This window comes from Pongo pygmaeus, chromosome 13 (genome assembly GCF_028885625.2).
Source record: "Pongo pygmaeus isolate AG05252 chromosome 13, NHGRI_mPonPyg2-v2.0_pri, whole genome shotgun sequence".
NCBI lineage: Eukaryota > Metazoa > Chordata > Mammalia > Primates > Hominidae > Pongo > Pongo pygmaeus.
Genome location: NC_072386.2, coordinates 120,563,240 through 120,581,496, shown reverse-complemented (window position 1 = coordinate 120,581,496; position 18,257 = coordinate 120,563,240). Strand labels below are relative to the sequence as shown.

General features: G+C 56.6%; 1 protein-coding gene across 5 annotated transcripts in view; it reads right to left on the bottom strand.

Moving 5' to 3' along the window:
- Nucleotides 1-4,274: 4,274 nt before the first annotated feature.
- The window catches only part of USP20 (ubiquitin specific peptidase 20), a 46,280-nt gene continuing 32,297 nt past the window's right edge, over nucleotides 4,275-18,257 (bottom strand). For 4 of the 5 annotated variants that reach the window (XM_054501206.2, XM_063650405.1, XM_054501211.2 and 1 more), the window contains 16 exons: nucleotides 17,537-17,981; nucleotides 16,985-17,125; nucleotides 16,560-16,675; nucleotides 16,141-16,313; nucleotides 15,437-15,531; nucleotides 12,494-12,527; nucleotides 12,265-12,310; nucleotides 11,267-11,447; nucleotides 11,068-11,194; nucleotides 10,544-10,713; nucleotides 10,382-10,463; nucleotides 9,812-9,920; nucleotides 7,601-7,703; nucleotides 6,464-6,535; nucleotides 5,818-5,994; nucleotides 4,275-5,640 (listed from right to left, as the gene is read on the bottom strand). In XM_054501206.2, coding sequence (XP_054357181.1) covers nucleotides 5,834-5,994; nucleotides 6,464-6,535; nucleotides 7,601-7,703; nucleotides 9,812-9,920; nucleotides 10,382-10,463; nucleotides 10,544-10,713; nucleotides 11,068-11,194; nucleotides 11,267-11,447; nucleotides 12,265-12,310; nucleotides 12,494-12,527; nucleotides 15,437-15,531; nucleotides 16,141-16,313; nucleotides 16,560-16,675; nucleotides 16,985-17,125; nucleotides 17,537-17,981 — 2,055 coding nt within the window. In that variant the 3' untranslated portion in view covers nucleotides 4,275-5,640; nucleotides 5,818-5,833. Of the gene's footprint in view, nucleotides 5,995-6,463; nucleotides 6,536-7,600; nucleotides 7,704-9,811; nucleotides 9,921-10,381; nucleotides 10,464-10,543; nucleotides 10,714-11,067; nucleotides 11,195-11,266; nucleotides 11,448-12,264; nucleotides 12,311-12,493; nucleotides 12,528-15,436; nucleotides 15,532-16,140; nucleotides 16,314-16,559; nucleotides 16,676-16,984; nucleotides 17,126-17,536; nucleotides 17,982-18,257 lie in introns of all 5 variants that reach the window. The other variant, XM_063650404.1, reaches the window with a different exon arrangement.

Below are 18,257 nucleotides of genomic sequence, written 5' to 3'. Positions count from 1 at the left end.
TGTGGACATCACAGAGGTCGGGAGCATTGGGGGCGACTAGTTTGTTTTCTGCTGCACTGGGGAAGCCTCTTGAAGTAGGAAGTTCCTGACTCACCGGCTCCGGGGAGGCCACAAGCCTGCGGGGCCCGCTCCTCCGGCGGGTCAGGAAATACCGGCCCGCCCCACGCCCTCCACCCGCCCTGGGCACGCCCGGGCCTGGGAGGCGGCTCCTCCGTCCGCAGAGGTGGTGGGGACCCCTGGCGGGAGCAGACGGCAGAGCGCAGCAGTGGAGGGAGCAAGGAGGGCGCCCTGCGGTGAGGAACGAGATGGAGGTGGACAGAGGCGGGGCTCGGGCGTGCCCACAACTTTTTTTAAATTGAAGCGAAAGACTCAGAAATCGTGAAATGTATGGGACAGCCTGGAAGCTCCACTTTGAACTGCTGCTGCCAGAGAAGGATGTTGGGAAAGAGCCACCATCCAGACGGGTTCCCTGGCTCTGCGCACTCGCCTGGAGGAGGCCTCCTTTTCCCTGGTCCTAAAACCCTTTCCTGAGAGGCGAGGCAGGGATCTGTGTTGCCAGCGCCTTCTGAGACCTGGGATGAGCGTGTGAAGGCTGCCAGCAGGCACGTGGCAGCCCCTTGGTGTGTCAGCTGCTTCTCCAGGGTCCCACTGAGTGCCCATTCGGCCTTGACTTGAGCACTCCTGCCTCCCGTTAGACCTCCAGATGGTATAGTGACATCAGCCGGGGTCATCTCCGGACCACAAAAGGTACAGAAGCAGCAGAGGAAGGACCCTATCCTTGTCCTCAGAGCTAAGGTGCTGAAAGCTGTGGGAGGAAACACGGACCCACTGTCCCCGTCGGGGATGGGGAAGGCTCCCTTTCTCCCTGCGGCACCTGCTGGAGGGACGTCTCAGCCTAGGACAGGGCCACATCCCTTCAGTCCGCACAGCCTCTGGCTGCCACGCTGCGCCCACCCCTGCCCTTGAGAACCTGTTTCTAGTTCCAGCTCTCCATAGGCCCCCTCATCTAGGCTGGTCACAGGTCAAATCGAAGGAAGGAATGGAGGCTGCCCCCTGAGAAGCCCTGGGACACCTTTCCAGAACATACATTGCCTAGGCTGTCTACTGCTCCTAGCTTTCCCCAAAGGCGTGTGTTTCTTCTGCGCCCAGCTCACCCTTGCTCTGTCCAGGTGGCAGGTGTCTCTCTGTGTAGGTGAAGTTGCAGAAGGGACGAACCAAAGGGGGCTGTGATTCCGAAACCTCCGCTCACTTCTCCCAAGGCTCTCTGGGGCTCAAAATTAGGTAGCATTAAGACCTCAGGATAATTTATGTTTGCACTTTAAAACAGAACGAAGGTAGGAAACTACACTTTTTGGGTGGCTGCGCCTTACAAACGTATTCAGATGCACGTTTGTGAGCAGCGCCATGGCCGACAGAACCACAGGCAGGCGGCAGGCGGCAGGTCGCCCGCAGCCTCCCCCACAGTAAAGGGGCGCCTTTCCAGCTCCTCTAATAAGCGCTGCTGGAGCCCGCCCTGGCTCAGCTCGGAGGAGGAGCCACCCCGTGGGGAGCGAGGCCTGAGCCCGGGCCTCCCCAGCCACCGAGCACTTCCTGTCCCTGCTCGGTAATCAAGCACAGACTTCAGATCTTGGCATCTAAGTCTGAACTCCTTAAAAGCCAGGTATTTTAAAGGAAAATATAAGGAAACGTTTTAAGGCAAATTGGTACCTATTTCCAGCTCACCTTCCTGTAGTGTAAGAACTGTCTCCAAACCTCCTAAATAAATCTTCCAGACAAAACTTTCATTCTCATTTTCCATGTTCAACGTCAATCACATGGATTGACACATATCTAACCTTCAAATGTGAACAAAGCCAAAAATATTGCTTAGAGATGCCCACATAAAGACAAAGGTTGCTTTTTCCTCTTCCGGGAACGCTGTCTACAGGCACTCAGCATGGCCCAGTTTCACAAACTGTCATAGGCTTTCCTAGAATACAGCCTCTAACAGCACTAGGCCGGCCCGAACCCCTGGGATGAGAATCGTTTACCTTTATACCAAGATTGGGAAAGTGCCGAAGTCTGCACATGGCGTGGGCCTGGGCTGACTTTGAGGGGTTTGTGCTGTGAGACCTAAAGCTCCTATGAGACTGCCCTAAACCAAAAACATGTCAGCAAGCGACCAGGCATGGTGGCTCACGCCTATAATCCCAGCACTTTGGGAGGCTGAGGCAGAAGGATCACTTGAGCCCAGGAGTTCGAGGCCAGCCTGGGCAACACAGTGAGACCCTGTCTACAAACAAAAAACCCATCAGCAGGGCATCTGATGCTTCTGTGTGAACGTGTTCCCGACAGTATCAAGTGTGCCTTCCTCATCAAGAAGCAGAAAGTTGCTGGGAAAGCGTTAAGGGCACGAGCACAGTCAGAAAGCTCAATTTTAAAATGATGCTTTTGGCCGGGTGTGGTGGCTCATGCCTGTAATCCCAGCACTTTGGGAGGCTGAGGCAGGCAGATCACGAGGTCAGGAGATCGAGACCATGCTAGCTAACACCATGAAACCCCATCTCTACTAAAAATACAAAAAAAAAAAAAAAAATTAGCCAGGCGTGGTAGCACATGCCTGTAGACCCAGCTACTCCAAAGGCTGAGGCAGGAGAATTGCTTGAACCCCGGGAGGCAGAGGTTGCAGTGAGGTGAGATTATACCACTGCACTCCAGCCTGGGCAACAGAGCGAGACTCTGTCTCAAAAAAAAATAATAATAAAAAAATGAAGCTTTTTTCAGAAAAAAAAAAAAAAAAAAAAAAAGGTGGGATGAGGGAACCACATGCAAAGAGCCACCTCTGGGGTCTGGCAAGGTGGCCAACTCCGGAGGGGCCCGGGGCTTTCCATGGAACTGGCAATGTGTCATCTTGGTTGTCACCGTGTTATCCTTGCATATGCTGAAATGTTTCTGTACACTCGTATCTGATAGTGGTAGGGAAGCAGAAGCCTAGGGGAGCCAGGGTGACATCATTTTGAGTTCAGCTCCACCTAAAAACTAGCAAGGGAGGCCGGGCCCGGTAGCTCACACCTGTAATCCCAGCACTTTGAGAGGCCGAGGTGGGCAGATCGCTTGAGGTCAGGAGTTCGAGACCAGCCTGGCTAACATGGTGAAACCTTGTCTCTCCTAAACATACAAAACTTAGCCGGGCTTGGTGGCACATGCTTGTAATCCCAGCTACTTGGGAGGCTGAGGCAGGAGAATCGCTTGAACCTGGGAGGCGGAGGTTGCTGTGAGCTGAGATCGCGCCACTGCACTCTAGCCTGAGCGACAGAGTGAGACTCCATCTCAAAAAGCAAAAAATTAGGCACAGTCCAGGCCAGTCACAACCTAAGATGTTTATGTCTGAGGAAGCAGCTACATAACGCCCGCGAGGACAAACTCCTAGGATGGAGAAGGTTCAGATGCCACACAACAGTGTGTGCTTGAAGATGACCACAGTGAGGCTTCGATGTGCTTATGCACTAAGATGCCAAGGATGGCTTTCTTTAAATCAACAGAGCAATCCACTGCGTCAGGCTGTCAGCCCACCTGACAGACACAGCGTAGCTTTTCTATAGCTAAGACCCCTACATAAGAGGAGTTGAAAACAGCGACAGGCATCCCCCCGCTTGCTTTCTGAGGCCACTCTACTCTATACCTGAGCAGCTTTCAGTAAACTCTTCTCAGTGAACTCTGCGACTCACCTTGAGTTTCTTCCTGCATGAGATCAAAGAACCGTCTCTAGGGGTCTGGATCGGAACCCCTTTTTCCTGCAGCAATGGGATTTCACAAATAAATGTTGATAAGTTATATATAAAAATCTCAAGTTCTTCTCTCCCCCAAAATGAGACCCAACAAAAAACTCAGACTACTGAACACCAGTATCGCTGAACGCCCAGGGTCATTGTGCAAAGGGGAGGTAACCCCCTGCTCACGGCCACTCTGTAGCCGCCTGTCTGGGTGGCCGGAGCGGGACCAGCCTGTGGGATGTGCTGGCCTTAACCACTGGCCACATCTGGCCCTACTTCTCTGAGGCTGGGGCCGATTCCAGGAAAGGAGATGCCGATAGGCCTTTAAAGCGGCTGGGTCCCCTCTTCCGCTCGCCTCCACAGCCTCCAGGTGGTCTCTGGTTTCAGAAAGCCACATGGAAATCCCCCTCCTGGGCCTGGTGATCTGCAACGTTAGCCCCAGGGCTCGGCGGGCTGTCCCCATGGTGGAGAGCCTCACCTTCCCTCAAGTAACAGAACTGCAGTGAAGGAGAGACGACAGTGTGGCCGTGGGATTGTTTATTCTGTGTTTATTCTGACATTCTGAACACAAACTAGACAGCACAGACTTGGGGCCTGATCCCAGCCTGCACAGCAGCCTCGCTGCATCGCGACAGTGCAGCGTGTGGCCTCTGGCTGCAGCAGCGGCTTTCAGAAGGCTGGGGCCAATGCCAGGGGAACCCCAGGCTCAGCAGGGAGGGAGCAGGATCTGGGACAGAAGATCCGAAAAGTGAGGCCTCAGGGCCTCTGCAGGACCCACCCGCTGGAATTTCCACCACCATCTGCTTCTACAAAGACTGACGACCGCAGTAGTGTGGGGGGTCTGGTCCCAGAGCCCATTCCCCACCCATGCCCCGTCTGCTTTGACCCTGACGATGGCCGCACCTCACCCTGGCGGTTTCTCCAGGGGCTTTGGTGCCTTGCTGTGCTCAGTGGGTCCCTCCACTCAGCATCCAGAGGCTGCTTCCCAGGATCCACCTGAGTGCTGCCCCCTGCACAGCCCCCACATGCCTCCAGGCGGGCTCTGCACTGCTGCTGCTGGGCGGAAGGGAAAGTCTGTCTTCTTTAGCATCAGCCTGGGAAGCTGCCTTTGCAGCAAATGGCCAAGCTGTGAGGTATCCCTGTTTCATCATCCGGTTCCCTGGTGGGGGCTCAGCAAATTTCCCATGAAGATGAACTGCTGAACTTCGAGGCAAATTACAGCCAATCCAGGGGGCAGGCTCAGCAGGACACGGTGTGGGGGACCAGCTGCCTCCAGAAACATCCCCCACTGGCGGAAATCCAACCTCCTCCTGGTGTTCCAATCAGCAATGAGTCCAGAGTCTTCAGTCTGCAGAAGTGCTGAGAGCAGCCCGGGACTTCAGAGCCTTCCTGGTGATGCCCAGGAGATGCAGAGGTGCGGCGGGACCACCAGGGAGGACCTGTGAGCTCCTCACTGGCCGGGGCTTCTGGCTGTGCTCACCGGCCCTGAGCAGCTCCCTCCGAGTCTTCAGGGGTCCAGGCCAATCGCACAGTGGAGAAGCAGCAGTGAAGCAGCAGCTACTCCCCAACTCTGGTCCAGGCTGCAGCCTCTGTCTGATGGGGGCGGCATCGGGCTCCAGGGACAAAGCTGGGCTGAGCTAGCAAGAGGACAGTTGTGGGGGACACAACGATGACTGACTGGCAGGGCCACTGCCAGGACAAAGACCCAAATTAATGTCACAGAGTCTTGGTCGTTTAAACAAGCCTGAAGTGCATATATTTTCTAGTTGCAGCGTTACTCACTGCGAACCAAACCAACTTTTCTGCCTCTTTACACGGCGGGGTTCTGCAGCAGCCCGGCCTCTCTTCTGGGCACAAACACGCCTTCTGCGGGGTGGCGCACATGGGGCTGTGGGGACACGGGCACTCAGCAGTGGGGCCGGGCCATGTCCAGGGCCCTCCCACAGTCTCCAGGAAGGTGCTTTGAGGGACCTGCTCTTTGGATGTTCAAAAGGACATGTGAGGGTCTCTGGAGAGTGAGGAGAAGACCCAGAGTGCCATGGAGGGACCAGCCGGGGCGACTTACAGACTAGCCCAGCAAATCACACGGCCCGGGTCTCGGCTTCGATCTTCTGCTCCCCGTGCAGGCTCTCTGGGCCCAGCGGCTGCGCCACGCTCTGGCGGATGGCAATCTCGGGGCCGCCTCCATACAGGCTGTTCAGGTAGGTCCAGGTCTCCTCTGAAATCTGCCCGTAGTCAGCTCCTGCAGAGCACGAGAGGCACCCCTAGGCTCACCTTTGCCGCCTCAAGGAAGCCACCAGCCTGGGCAGTGGGGGCTCCGCAGGGCCAGGCCCTGAAGCGGGAAGACAGCAACCAGGGTTTCTATGCAAAGCTGTCAGATGGAAACCAGGATTTCCCAGAGGAATGTCCGTCCCGCTAAGGGCCCCGGATAACACATCTCTGGCTGTGTCCCTTGTTCCTGGGGGTTGGGCTGACATAAACAGCAGAGTGGGCAAGGCTAGCAAGCAGGCAGAGGGGTGGGACCTGGAGGACACAAGCAGAGACCAAGCCCCTTGGGCCATCTCTCAGCCGCCTGGGCCTGGACTCAGATGGACGTCTCAGCCTGACTCTAAGACAGGTGGTGAGGGGGCTCCTGGAAGGACGGGACTGGGCAGCAGCCTGGCAGCCAGGAAGGGCAGAGAGAAGCCTGGCTGACCCCGGGAGGAACTCACCCTGCTTCAGCTGGACGTGGCCGCTTCCTTTGACCTGTGCAATCCTGCTGTTGTCAATGGGCCCGGGGGGCTCTGCAACAGACACAGCGGGCTTGGGTTCAGCCCCTGCCACGCCCTCCACCCTCCACAGCAGCAGAGCCAACCCAAGTGGGGCCACCCCAGGCCTGGGGGTCAGCGTGAAGTCTCTAATGGATGAGGCGCCTGAGCCACCCAATGCTCCTTTGTGGCAGTCTGAGGACCCAGCAGAGGGAATTTCCAGGACGCACGAGATGGTCTGACTCTGTGCTGGCCGCAGGAGCTGCGGTGGGTGGCCCATGCCCTCATCTCTGCTGGCAGCTGCCGCTCACCATGCCCCTTCCCCTCTGCCCAGCTATCTCATTTAGCCTCGGCAACCACAGGACAAGATAGAGGTTTACAGAGACAGAGCTGAGGCCTGGGCAGGTGAAGTAACCACTCAGGTCACAGCTAGTAGAAGGCAAGGACAGCATTCAGGCCAGGGCGAGGGCTCTGGAGCTACATTCTCAACCACAGCCATGCTGAAGGCCTCAGCCACCACCAGAGAGGCCTCACGGTGGCCCTGGCACCTTCCCCAACCAGCGGGATGGCAATGAGGCCTCCCTTCCCAAGCACAGGTGGGTGCTCATGCTCCACACAAAGGGTCCCGTGAGCAGAACCATGGGCTCTACCCACCCTGCTGGGCCCCGGAGCCACAGGCAACCCATGGCTTGGTTCTGCTGTTCTTCACTGGGGACTTGGGGGACCCTGGGAGCTTCCTTGTGATGGGGCCTGTCTCCACCTCTGTAAATCCAAGGAGTCAGATGACAAATCTGTCATTTCGGGCAACACGCTCCCCTGAGGAAAGGGCCTTGCAGGAGGGCAGAGTAGCTTGCTGGGCATGGCAGGGAGTGGAGAAGGGGAGGGGGCGCAGAGCAGGAGCAGCTTCCTGCCTCTGGGTGGGGACAGTGATCCCCATTGGGGACTGGCAGAGCCCCATGCTCTCTGTTCACCCTGGATGGGTGGCACCTGGGGGCAGGCACGGGGCCTGCAGGAGCCCCTGTGTGCCAGCCCTCCCCTGCCAGCATCCCATCTCCCAGGAGGCCCCCAGGGCAGGTAAGTGCCAGGTCCCCCTCAGCTCACCGTTGTCCTTCCCCTTGACGAACGCCTCCCACTCCCGGAACCACTGCATGCTGATGCAGTAGATGATGCCCGGCGACTCCTCGGCCTGGAAGGCCTTGTTCAGCTGGCAGGCAGGCAGGGACGGGAGGAGACAGAGGGCAGGTCAACCTCTATTTACCTTCAGCAAAGATTTCCCAAATGCCCCCGCCCCAGTCCCTCACCCAAGAGTCTTACAAAAACACCAGATACTCAAGGTGAAAAATCAAACCCCCAGACAAGCTCAAACAAAATGAACACACCCATTGCTCAGAGAGGTGGTAACATTTTTTGGGTCTCTTCAATAACTGTTTGACCCAACTGAGACCACAAGGGAGATGCTACTTTTTGAGAGGAAGTCTCACTCTGTCACCCAGGCTGGAGTGCAGTGGCGCGATCTTGGCTCACTGCAACCTCTGCCTCCCAGGTTCAAGCGATTCTCCCACCTCAGCCTCTTGAGTAGCTGGGATTACAGGTGCACGCCACCACCTGGCTACTTTTTGTATTTTTAGTAGAGATGGGGTTTGGCCATGTTGGCCAGGCTGGTCTTGAACTCCTGACCTCAGGTGATCCGCCCACCTCGACCTCTCAAAAGTGCTGGGATTACAGGCGTGAACCACCGTGCCCGGCCTGGGAGATGCTAATGTTCCCCGCTTGAATAGAATGTGCCTATCTGCTCAGAGAGGCAGCTCTCCTGACAGGAGCATTTTCTTTTTCTTTTTTCTTTTTTGAGATGGGGGGTGGTCTCGTTCTGTGCCCAGGCAGGAGTGCAGCGGCGCAATCATGGCTCACTGCAGCCTTGACCTCCTGGGCTCAAGTGATCCTCCCACCTCAGCCTCCTGAGTAGGTTGGACCACAGGTGCATACCACTATGCCCAGCCCTGACAGTCTCTTTTTTGTTTTTGTTCTGAGACAGGGTCTCACTCTATTGCCCAGGCTGGGGTGCAGTGGCATGATCACGGCTCACTGAAGCCTCAACCTCCCAGGCTTAAGTGATCCTCCCAACTCACTCGGCCCTCCAGGTAGCGGGGACCACAGGTACACATCACCATGCTTGGCTAATTTTTGTATTGTTTGTAGAGATGGGGTTTCGCCATGTTGGCCAGGTTGGTCTTGAACTCCTGGGCTCAAGTGATCCACCTGCCTCAGCCTCTCAAAGTGCTGGGATCACAGGCGTGAGCCACCATGCCCAGGCAGCAGAATCATTTCCTAACAGCCACAAAGCACGGGCGTCCCTCAGCGTCTCTCACCAGGCCCTCCCTGTGAGTGGAGCATGTCCTAACCCTGTTAGAAGTAGCGTGGCAGGGAGGGAGTGTGCCAGGAGCCTTGCCTGCACTCAGCTCCCTCACAGAAGTCCCTCTTCTAAACACAGTCACACTTGAGTCCCGGTTTGCATCTTGGTTTTCACGTCCTGCTTTACCTTGGGCAGTTTGTAGAGCCCAGTGGTTCTCACCCAGGGCAGGGAGGGTACTCTGCACCCCAGGGGACCCTTGGCAATGTCTAGAGGTCATTTTGGTTGTCACTAGCACTAGTGGGTAGAGGCCAAGGATGCTGCTAAACATCCTACAGTGCATAGGACGGCCCCACAATAAAGAATGATTCAGCCCAAAATAACACAGCCAAGGCTGAGAATGCGATCCATCTACTGGTTCTTTAAGCTCAACAGCACCCGGGCAATGAGGCTTCACTTACTCAAGCCAACCCTCCCACCAGGAAAAGCCCCTCCTAGATTAACCTGGCCATCTAGTTCCCCGCAGAAGACTCTTTTTTTTTTTTTTTTTTTTTTTTGAGACGGAGTCTCACTCTGTTGCCCAGGCTGGAGCACAGTGGCACAGTGGCACAATCTCAGCTCACTGAAACCTCCGCCTCCCAGGTTCAAGCGATTATCCTGCCTCAGCCTCCCGAGTAGCTGGGATTACAGGCACCTGCCACCATGCCTGGCTAATTTTTGTATTTTTAGTAGAGGTGGGGTTTCGCCATGTTGGCCAGGCAGGTTTCAAACTCCTGACCTCAAGTGATCTGTTCGTCTCAGCCTCCCAAAGTGCTGGGATTACAGGTGTGAGCCACCGTGCCCAGCCTCAAAAGACTCCTTTCAAACTTGCTCAGGGACTGCACAGGACTCTTTTGTCCCCAAGTCCCCAACTGCCCCAGGCAGAGGCTGGCAAAGCCACCCCTGCGCCGCCTCGCCACACGCACCTTGATGAAGGTGTCGATCTCGATCCTCCTGCGCTTGGCCAGTGCCTCGATCTCCACCTGGCAGATGGAGCACACGTACAGGTGGTTCACGGCGGGGCCACCCCCAAATCTGTGCCCAGGGTGGGAGACAGAGAGACACGGCCTGAGCGGGGGACCAGTGAGGGGAGAGTGATCACTGCCTTCCACTTCCCCCTCAAGCCATCAGTGCCCCCTCAGCGCTGTTACAGGCCTGCATGCACCTCTGTGTGAGCACCACAGAGCCTGCAACGGAGCAGCGCGCCCACAGCCCGCAGGAGGCCCTGCTTCAAGGCTGAGGGGCAGATGGCCAACACACGCAACTGTGCTTCAGCCAGTTTCCTGTCCCTTTTGCCACTGGAAGGATCCAAGTGGATTCCCACAAATGACATGTGTCATTCTCCATGAGACAAGTGAAGGCGGCTCTGTGCTGCCCACGTGGAGGCTGGCATGTGGTGCGGGGTCCTGGGGGCGTTCCTTCTCTGCCCTCCCCTCTTTTCCTGCCCAGCTGGGCCCTGGACAGGACGGAGTCAAGTTGGCCTCCCGGACTCTCACCTGTTGTACAGGTGCTCCCAGACATTCTGGGGCAGGATGACCACCAGATCGTCGATGTAGTGGTATTTGTGGGGCGGGATGCCTGGGAAGAAGGTACAGGGAGCGAAGCTGTGGCTCAGCCCACCTGCCCACCCTGCTCTCCCACCACAGGGGGCGCCTCACCTCCGTGGGAGCAGAGGAAGGTCTGGTTGGTGATGGGGCCCGGCTCCGCGAAGGTGTTGAACTTGTTGAGCCACTCGCGGGACACGTAGAACCGCAGCAGGCTGGGCTCCCGCATGGCGGCCAGGGACACCACCTGCTGCCGCTCCCGCACGGCCTCCTCGCTGCTCTTCCTGTGGGGTGAGGAAGGGGCGAGAAGCTGTGCCTGACGGCTGCCACCTTGAGACACATGCAGAGCCCCCATCCCAGTGCACCTCGGGCTACTGGCCCTGTCCACCACCTCCTGGGTCCCTCAGGGGTCCTGGACATGTGAGCAGCCCCCTGTGCCGCCGGCCAGGGCCCTGGAGAAGGCTCCAAGCTGCCTTCCTGGGTTCCCCACAGCAGCCAAAGGGCTGTTTCTTAACAATCCAAGTCCTTACTTCCCTGGCTCAATCCAGGCGCTGTCCCCTACACGCACCCAGAAGGCCCATGGGTCCCAGGTGACGGGGATAGTGAGGTTCCTCCCCCAGGCCCGGCCCGGCACCCACCTGTAGAAGAGTACGTAGCCCTCAGCGTTCTGCACCACCGTCTCGTGGACTTCTGTGACGTACTGGTCATCAAACTCGTACCACTGCCCATTGATCACATTCTGGCAGTAGGCGATGTAGTGCCCACCTGCGGCGGCAGAGCAGACGGGTCACAGGGATCCTAGCGGATGGGGACGGCAGGGGAGGGGACATGACTCACTGCCTGCCGTGCCGTGGTGGCAGATGACTGAGAGGAGGTCGTAGGTGGTGATCTGGGATGTGCACTCCTTGGCAAGGAAGGGGCGCAGGTCGAGCCCCTCAAGGGGGAAGGAGACGTGGCTGTTGATCTTGAACGAGTACATCACCTCGTGCCGAAAGCGCTTTAGGTGAATGCACAGGATCTGCGGGGACAGAGAGAGCGCTGGTCATCTAGGAAGAAATGACACGGACCCTCGCGGCCTTGCCCATGGGCCCAGGACAGCTGATGGGATCATGCAAGCTGACTCCATTGGAACAAATCCAAGAGTTCCACGTGGGGGCCAGACTGGGCTCGCTCTAAGTCACACAGATCACTCCCAGCTCCACTGCTGAGAACCGGACCCCGAGAGCTGCAGTGAGCTATCAAGCTGACCAGTTCTGTCGGCACTGCCTTTGAGAAGCCACAAAGCCTCCCCGAGCCACCACAGCCCCATCCTGGGCCCCCTCTGCCGCGGCCCTCTCCTCTTTGCTCCAGCCACACGTGCCTTCCTTGGTGCGGACAAGCCTGCTCCTGCACTGGGGTTTTGTCTGTTCCTTCTGTGCCTTCCATCCACGACGCTGACACCAGCCTACACCCTCCAGGCCTCACTCAGACGTTACTCCTCAGAAACTCCCCTGGCAACAGCCCCGGCTGGGCCAGCTCTCCTCCCGCCACTCTGCAGCTGTCTCACTGGGGGTGGTACCTCAGCGTCCCACACACCTGCCTCCCATTGGGCCCTCACACAACATGTTAGACAACACATGTGCTGAGGCCACCGAGAGAGGGCACCAAGTCACAGTCAGAAAAATGTGCCCCCTGCCAACCCTTCCCAGAAGTTTCTCAGCCAAAGCTATGGAGTCTCCACAGCCCCTGCAGCACAGAAGTGCCCCAGCAGTGGAGCAGGGTCAGCCCCCGCCTGGTGTGTGCTGGTGTGCACCCCAAGATAGCTGAGGAGGAGGCTGCCGAGGCCGCCGGCTCACCTCAGGCAACCGCAGGACTTTGCAGTACTTCACTCCGTTCCGCAGCCTGGGGAGGAAGCACAAGCCAGCATCAGTGTCCAGCATCAGGGATAGGGGCCAGGCGAGCAGCCCTCCACCCGGCTCCCTTCCGGGAAGGCAGGATTGTGGGGGGTTCTCTGCGGGAACCCAAGGGGAATATGTAGGGCACAGAAACGGCAGTTATGGAAAAGGTGGGGGAAGGCTCACTTACTTCTTACACCGCTCACAGCTGTACATGTTGTCACCTAGGGCAGTAAAACAAAGAGTCAGAGGTTAGCAAGGATGGAAAATGAGGGAGCAAAAAAAAGTGACTGTAATGATTTCTGCTTAAGAAATAAAACCTGGCCGGGCACGGTGGCTCATGTGTGTAATCCTAGCACTTTGGGAGGCTGAGGAGGGCGGATCCCCTGAGGTCAGGAGTTCAAGGCCAGCCTGGCCAACATGGCGAAACCCCATCTCTACTAAAAATACAAAAATTAGGGGGACGTGGCAGTGCGTGCCTGTAATCCCAGCTACTCAGGAGGCTGAGGCGGGAGAATCGCTCGAACCTGGGGGGCTGGGGGCAGAGGTTGCAGTGAGCCAAGATCATACCACTGCACTCCAGCCTGGGCGACAGAGTGAAACTCCATCTCAAAAAAAAAAAAAAAAGAAGAAGAAGAAGAAAAAGAAATAAAACCTGAGAGGTACTGGAGGGAGGGAAGGCCCTGGCTGGGCCCCACAGACAGAATCCATACAAGGGAGAAATGGATATATTTGACCCCAGAAATACTTCAACATCTGTTAAGACACCACCAAAAACAAAATTAAAAAGCAAAAGGCAAAATGGAGGTGGGGGGGAAGTGCAACATTAATTACAGAAAATGTATTTGAAACAATGTTTTTGAGATAGGGTCTTGCTATGTTGCCCATGCTCGTCCCGAACTCCTTGGCTCAGGGGACCCTCAGCCTCCGGAGTAGCTGGGATCACAGGCACACGCCACCATGACCGGCTTAAAATCTTAATGTATAGTTTCTCCCTCCATGCACACTGTGAAAATTAAGTCAAAATGGGATCAAAGACCTCAATATAAGACCTAAAACTATAAAACTTTTAGGAGAAAAGTAGGAAAAAAGCTTCATGACATTGGGTCTGGCAATGATTTCTGAAACTCAACACCAAAGGTGCAGGCAACCAAAGCAAAAGACACAAACCACATAATGAAACGCACCCTACAGGATGGGAGGACAGGGTTATAAGTCACGTATCTGGACACATAAAGAACTCCTCTAACTAACGAGGCCGGCGCCGTGGCTCACACCTGTAATCCCAGCACTTTGGGAGGCCAAGGCAGCAAATCCATTTGAGGTCAGGAGTTCGAGCCCAGCCTGGCCAACATGGCAAAACCCCATCTCTACTAAAAATACAAAAATTAGCCAGGTGTGGTGGCACGTGCGTATAATCCCAGCTACTCGGGAGGCTGAGATGGGACGAATGCTTGCACCCAGGAGGCGGAGGCTGCAGTGAGCCAAGAACATGCCATTGCACTCCAGCCTGGGTGACAGAGTGAGACTGTCTCAAGAAAAAAAAGAATCCCTATAACAAGCAACAAAAAACAAAATAGGCAAAGGACTCACACAGATGTTTTTCCAAAGACTTACAAATGGCCAACAAGCACATGAAAAGACACTTAACATCACTATCATTAGGAAATGCAAATCAAAACCACAACAAGGCTGGGTACGGTGGCTGTAATCCCAGCACTTTGGGAGACCAAGGCGTGCAGATCACCTGAGGTCAGGAGTTCAAGACCAGCCTGGCCAACATGGTGAAACCCCATTCTACTAAAAATACAAAGATTAGCTGGGTGTGGTGGCACGTGCCTGTAATCCCAGCTACTAGGGAGGCTGAGGCAGGAGAATCGCTTAAACCCAGGAGGCAGAGGTTGCAGTAAGCCGAGATCATGCCATTGCACTCCAGCCTAGGGGTCAAGAGTGAGACTCCATCTCAAAAACAAAACAAAACAAAACAAAACAAAAAAACCCACAATGAGATACCAGCTCGTACCCATGAGGTTGACTCCCATCAAAAAAGTAAACGAGTGTGGGCGAGGATGTGGAGAAACTGGAACTCTTGTGTGTCACTGGTGGGAATGTGAAATGGGGTGGCCACTGTGGAACCCAGTACGGTGGCTCCTCGAGAAATTAAAAATAGGCATAGACCCAAAGGGACAGGCATAGACGCATGGTCAGAGCAGCATTCCTCACAATAGCTAACAGGGAAGTGGCCCGAGCGTCCACTGATGGATAAACGAATATGCAGAAAGGCCCCAGCCATCCACACAATGGAACAATAAATAACCAGCGTACAAAAGGCAGGGCATTCTGACATGCACTGCAACGTGGATGAACCCTAAGGACGTTATGCTCAGTAAAAGCCGTCAGTCACAAAATGGCAAGTACTGTATAATTCCAGCTATCTGAGGCCCTTGGAGTAGTCACATTCACAGACTTGAATGTGGAGGTTGCCAGGGGCTGGGAGGTGGGAGTGGGGAGCTGTTTCACGGATATTGAGTTTCAGGTTTGCAAGATGGAAAAGTTCTGGAGATGAATGGGGAGGATGGCTGTGCAACCATGGGCATGTATTTAACACTACTCAACTGTGCACTTTTTGTTAAAAATAGCATTTAAAATGGTTATGGTGGTAAATTTTACATTTTGTGTATTTTACAATTGAAAATTGCAAAGAAAAAAAAAAGAGTTTTCCCAAAGGTTTAGATGCCAAAGAGCCAACAGAGAAAAAGGGCAAGGACAGGAATAGGCAATGTTTAAATAAATACAAAGAGCCAGTATATTTAACAAAAAATGTAGAAACTCATCAGTAATCAAGGAAATGAAAAATTAACATACAATATCATTTTTGCCCACCAAACTGGTAAAAATAAAAATAAGTAAACACCCAAGAGCTGCAAGATGGTGGGGTCGGGACAGCACGTGGCCCCGGCCCAGCGCGGCCGGCAGTGGGGGGTAGGAATCTGATGGGATCAACCTTGGAAGCCAAGTCTAGCCTGGCTGTGCATCCCACAAGCCCTGGGCTGCATGCTGGCCTGCTGGGGTCTGCACACCCCAGTCCCTACAACCCTCCACCTCCCCCACCCTTGCCAGCCAGGCCCCTCACCCTTTAACTCATCAGCGGCAAAGAAGGCAGCAAGGCAGTCTTCCAGGGTGACGACAGGCCCCCAAAACCAGCTGGGGGTACAGGATACCACAAACCTGCAGACAGAAAAGGAGTGCTGGGGTGCTGCCAGGGCCTGGGCAAGAACAGGAGCTGAAGGGATTCTGGCTGCGGTCTGTCAGGCCTGAGCCGCAGAAGGACCCTGAAGGCCCAGAGAGGCAGCCAGGCACGGCGGGTCGGGGCAGAGGCCTGGAGCCAGACACCTCCGTGTCCTGGGCCGAGTGACATCACCTCTCCGCAAGCCTGGCCTCCTTCATCTGTGTTGCAGCCATGATCATGCTACCCCCTCCCTGGGGCCATGCAGGTCTCTGGCCTCAGGCAGGCGAGGCAGCCCTGGGAAAGCTGCTGCCCTTCCCGCCAACCAGGCCTGTGTTCTGCTGCTGCCCTCCCTTCAACCTGCCACGTGATCACCTCCCTGCTGTCCATCGCCCTCCAGCTCCAAGGGACCATCCAATCCTGGCCACTTCAAAGTAGCCAAGAAATCCCCTGCGTATTAAGCCAACTCCTCTGCAGGCTTCGGCCCCCAGCTCCTCCCAGGACCTCCCTGGTTCCCCAAATGCATGGACTTCACTGTGTAGTGTCTCCCGCCCAGGAAAACCAGGACAGGGCCCAGCCCGTGTCACCCGGTAGTGGCAAGGCGGGCGCACCGTCGGATGTACTCCACAATGAAGGCCAGCCAGCCCTGGGCGGCATAGCTGTCCCCACAGGTGCCTGGCTTGGCCGGCACATTCTGGTAGATGGCTGAGTGGAGCTTGGCCAGGTCCTCCTTGCCAGGAATGGGCAGCGACAGGTCCTGGAACGTCTCCACCGTGGTGGATACCTGTGGGGTTGAAGGTCAGTCTGTTGCCCATCCTCTGGCAATGTCTGCACCCCAAACCCCAACCAGCAAGTGAGGGGCAGAGGGCCTGCTCCCCAGGCCACAGACACGGGATCCACGTAGGCAGGGCCCTCCCCTGGAGAAAAGCAGGGAGCACCCATGGAGAGCCCACCCTGCACCCAGTCAGGGCAAGAGCTGCTGAGGCCACTGGAAGCCTGGCCCAGCTCCCCCCATCCCTGGGGCACCCACCCGGTCACAGGTGAGACACTGCACGAGGCTGAGGATGGAGCCATCAAAGATGTCTGAGATGACGCTGCGGTAGCGCTGCTCCTTCCGCCTCCGGCTGCCAGCACTCAATACCTGGGCTGGGGACACAGCACAGGACTAGCCCAGCCTCCACCTGCCTGGCCGGAGCGAGGTGCGGGCCCTGGGGCTTCCTTTGACAGGATGTGGAGTGACATCCGTGAGTCACATGACTGGGTAAGCAATTCACCATCTCATGCCTCTGTGTCATCCTCTGCAAAATGTGGCTCCCACACTGGTGTCTCAGGGGTGTACCTGAGAGGAGCCCACAACCCAGCCCTCTGCCACACGGGGCCATGAGAAAGGCAGCCACGGGCGCAATCTGCACTCCCAGCCTCAAGCTGACCCACCCTCCCCTGTGCCCCCCGAACCTTTCTTGAGCACGTACGACGGTGCCATCCTCACGGGGCTTGCACGAGGGGGGCTGCTAGACAGCTTGGCATGGCCCTCGTGGTGGTGGACGGGGCTGCAGGGGCGAGAGGAGCTGCGTAGGTGGGCATCATTGTCCGGCTCTGGGGGCAGAGAGGGTACCATGCTGGGCCAGGGCAGCCAGGCCAGCTCCACAAGTGGGCAGGAAGATGACCTGCCAGCCCCTCCTAAAGGGACGACGGCCTGACCCCAATGTGTCTCCTCTGTCATGTGCCCACTCCTGACCCCAGCACACAGGCCGGAGCAGAGCTGTCCAATCCACGGCCGGCTGAAGGCTCAGGGCTCTGGGAGAAGGCTCTGAATTGGGCTCCAGCGTTATGAGCTAGGGGACCCTGGGCACATCACTGAGCTCCCCCGGAGGCTGACTTCCCCACTGTCATTCGGGTCTAGTAAAGAACCTGTTCCCCGGGGGCTACTGCAGGTCAGCGCTCAGCACCCAGTAGGTACTGGGCCATAGGCTGAGGTTCCTCCCACAGTCCCCGGCCAGCTGATACCTGGTGTCCGGCAGGGGCTGGAGGACCGTGGTGACGGGGGCTGGGCCTCCGCGGGCTGGTCGTCAAGGGCAGCCATGGTGGTGTCCACATCAGCGTCCTCGTCCACTTGCTCTGAATTTGTGCGCTGCTGGCCCCAGGAGAACTTGCGGTCCTTCATCCGCTCCTTCTCAGAGATGGCTCGGCTCGCCTCATCTGGGATCAGCAGCTCCGTCTCGGCCTGCGAGCTGCCCCCGCCACGCCCCTGCCCGTCACCCTCACCCCGGTCACTGCTCGAGTCGCAGGACAAGAACTCGTCTTCTGATGGGCTCCGGTCACCCTCCCGTTTCTCATCCGTGTCACTCGAATCTGAGTCCCGAGCCTCCGTCAGCGCCACCGTGGCCACCACCGGCTCCTTGAGCTCCTCGTGCAGCTGGTCCATCAGGCAGCGAAGGAACTCTTGGGTGTCCTAGAACCAAGGGATGCATCAACAGGGCTCTCCCAGAGGCAGGAGGAACCAGCCTCCAGCGCCCTGTGGCTGATGAGAGTGCCAGCCTCCATCTAGGAGGGCCTCATGAGCGCCCCCTGCAGAAGAGCTGCTCACCCCCACAATGGCCCCCCAGGGCAGTCTGTCCTAACCCCATTCTTCTGAGGAGAACAGTGAGGATTGGAGAGGCTAAAGGACTCCTACCAGGACACACAGCTAGAAAGTGTCAGAGCCAGGTATGCACCTGGGTCCATGCAA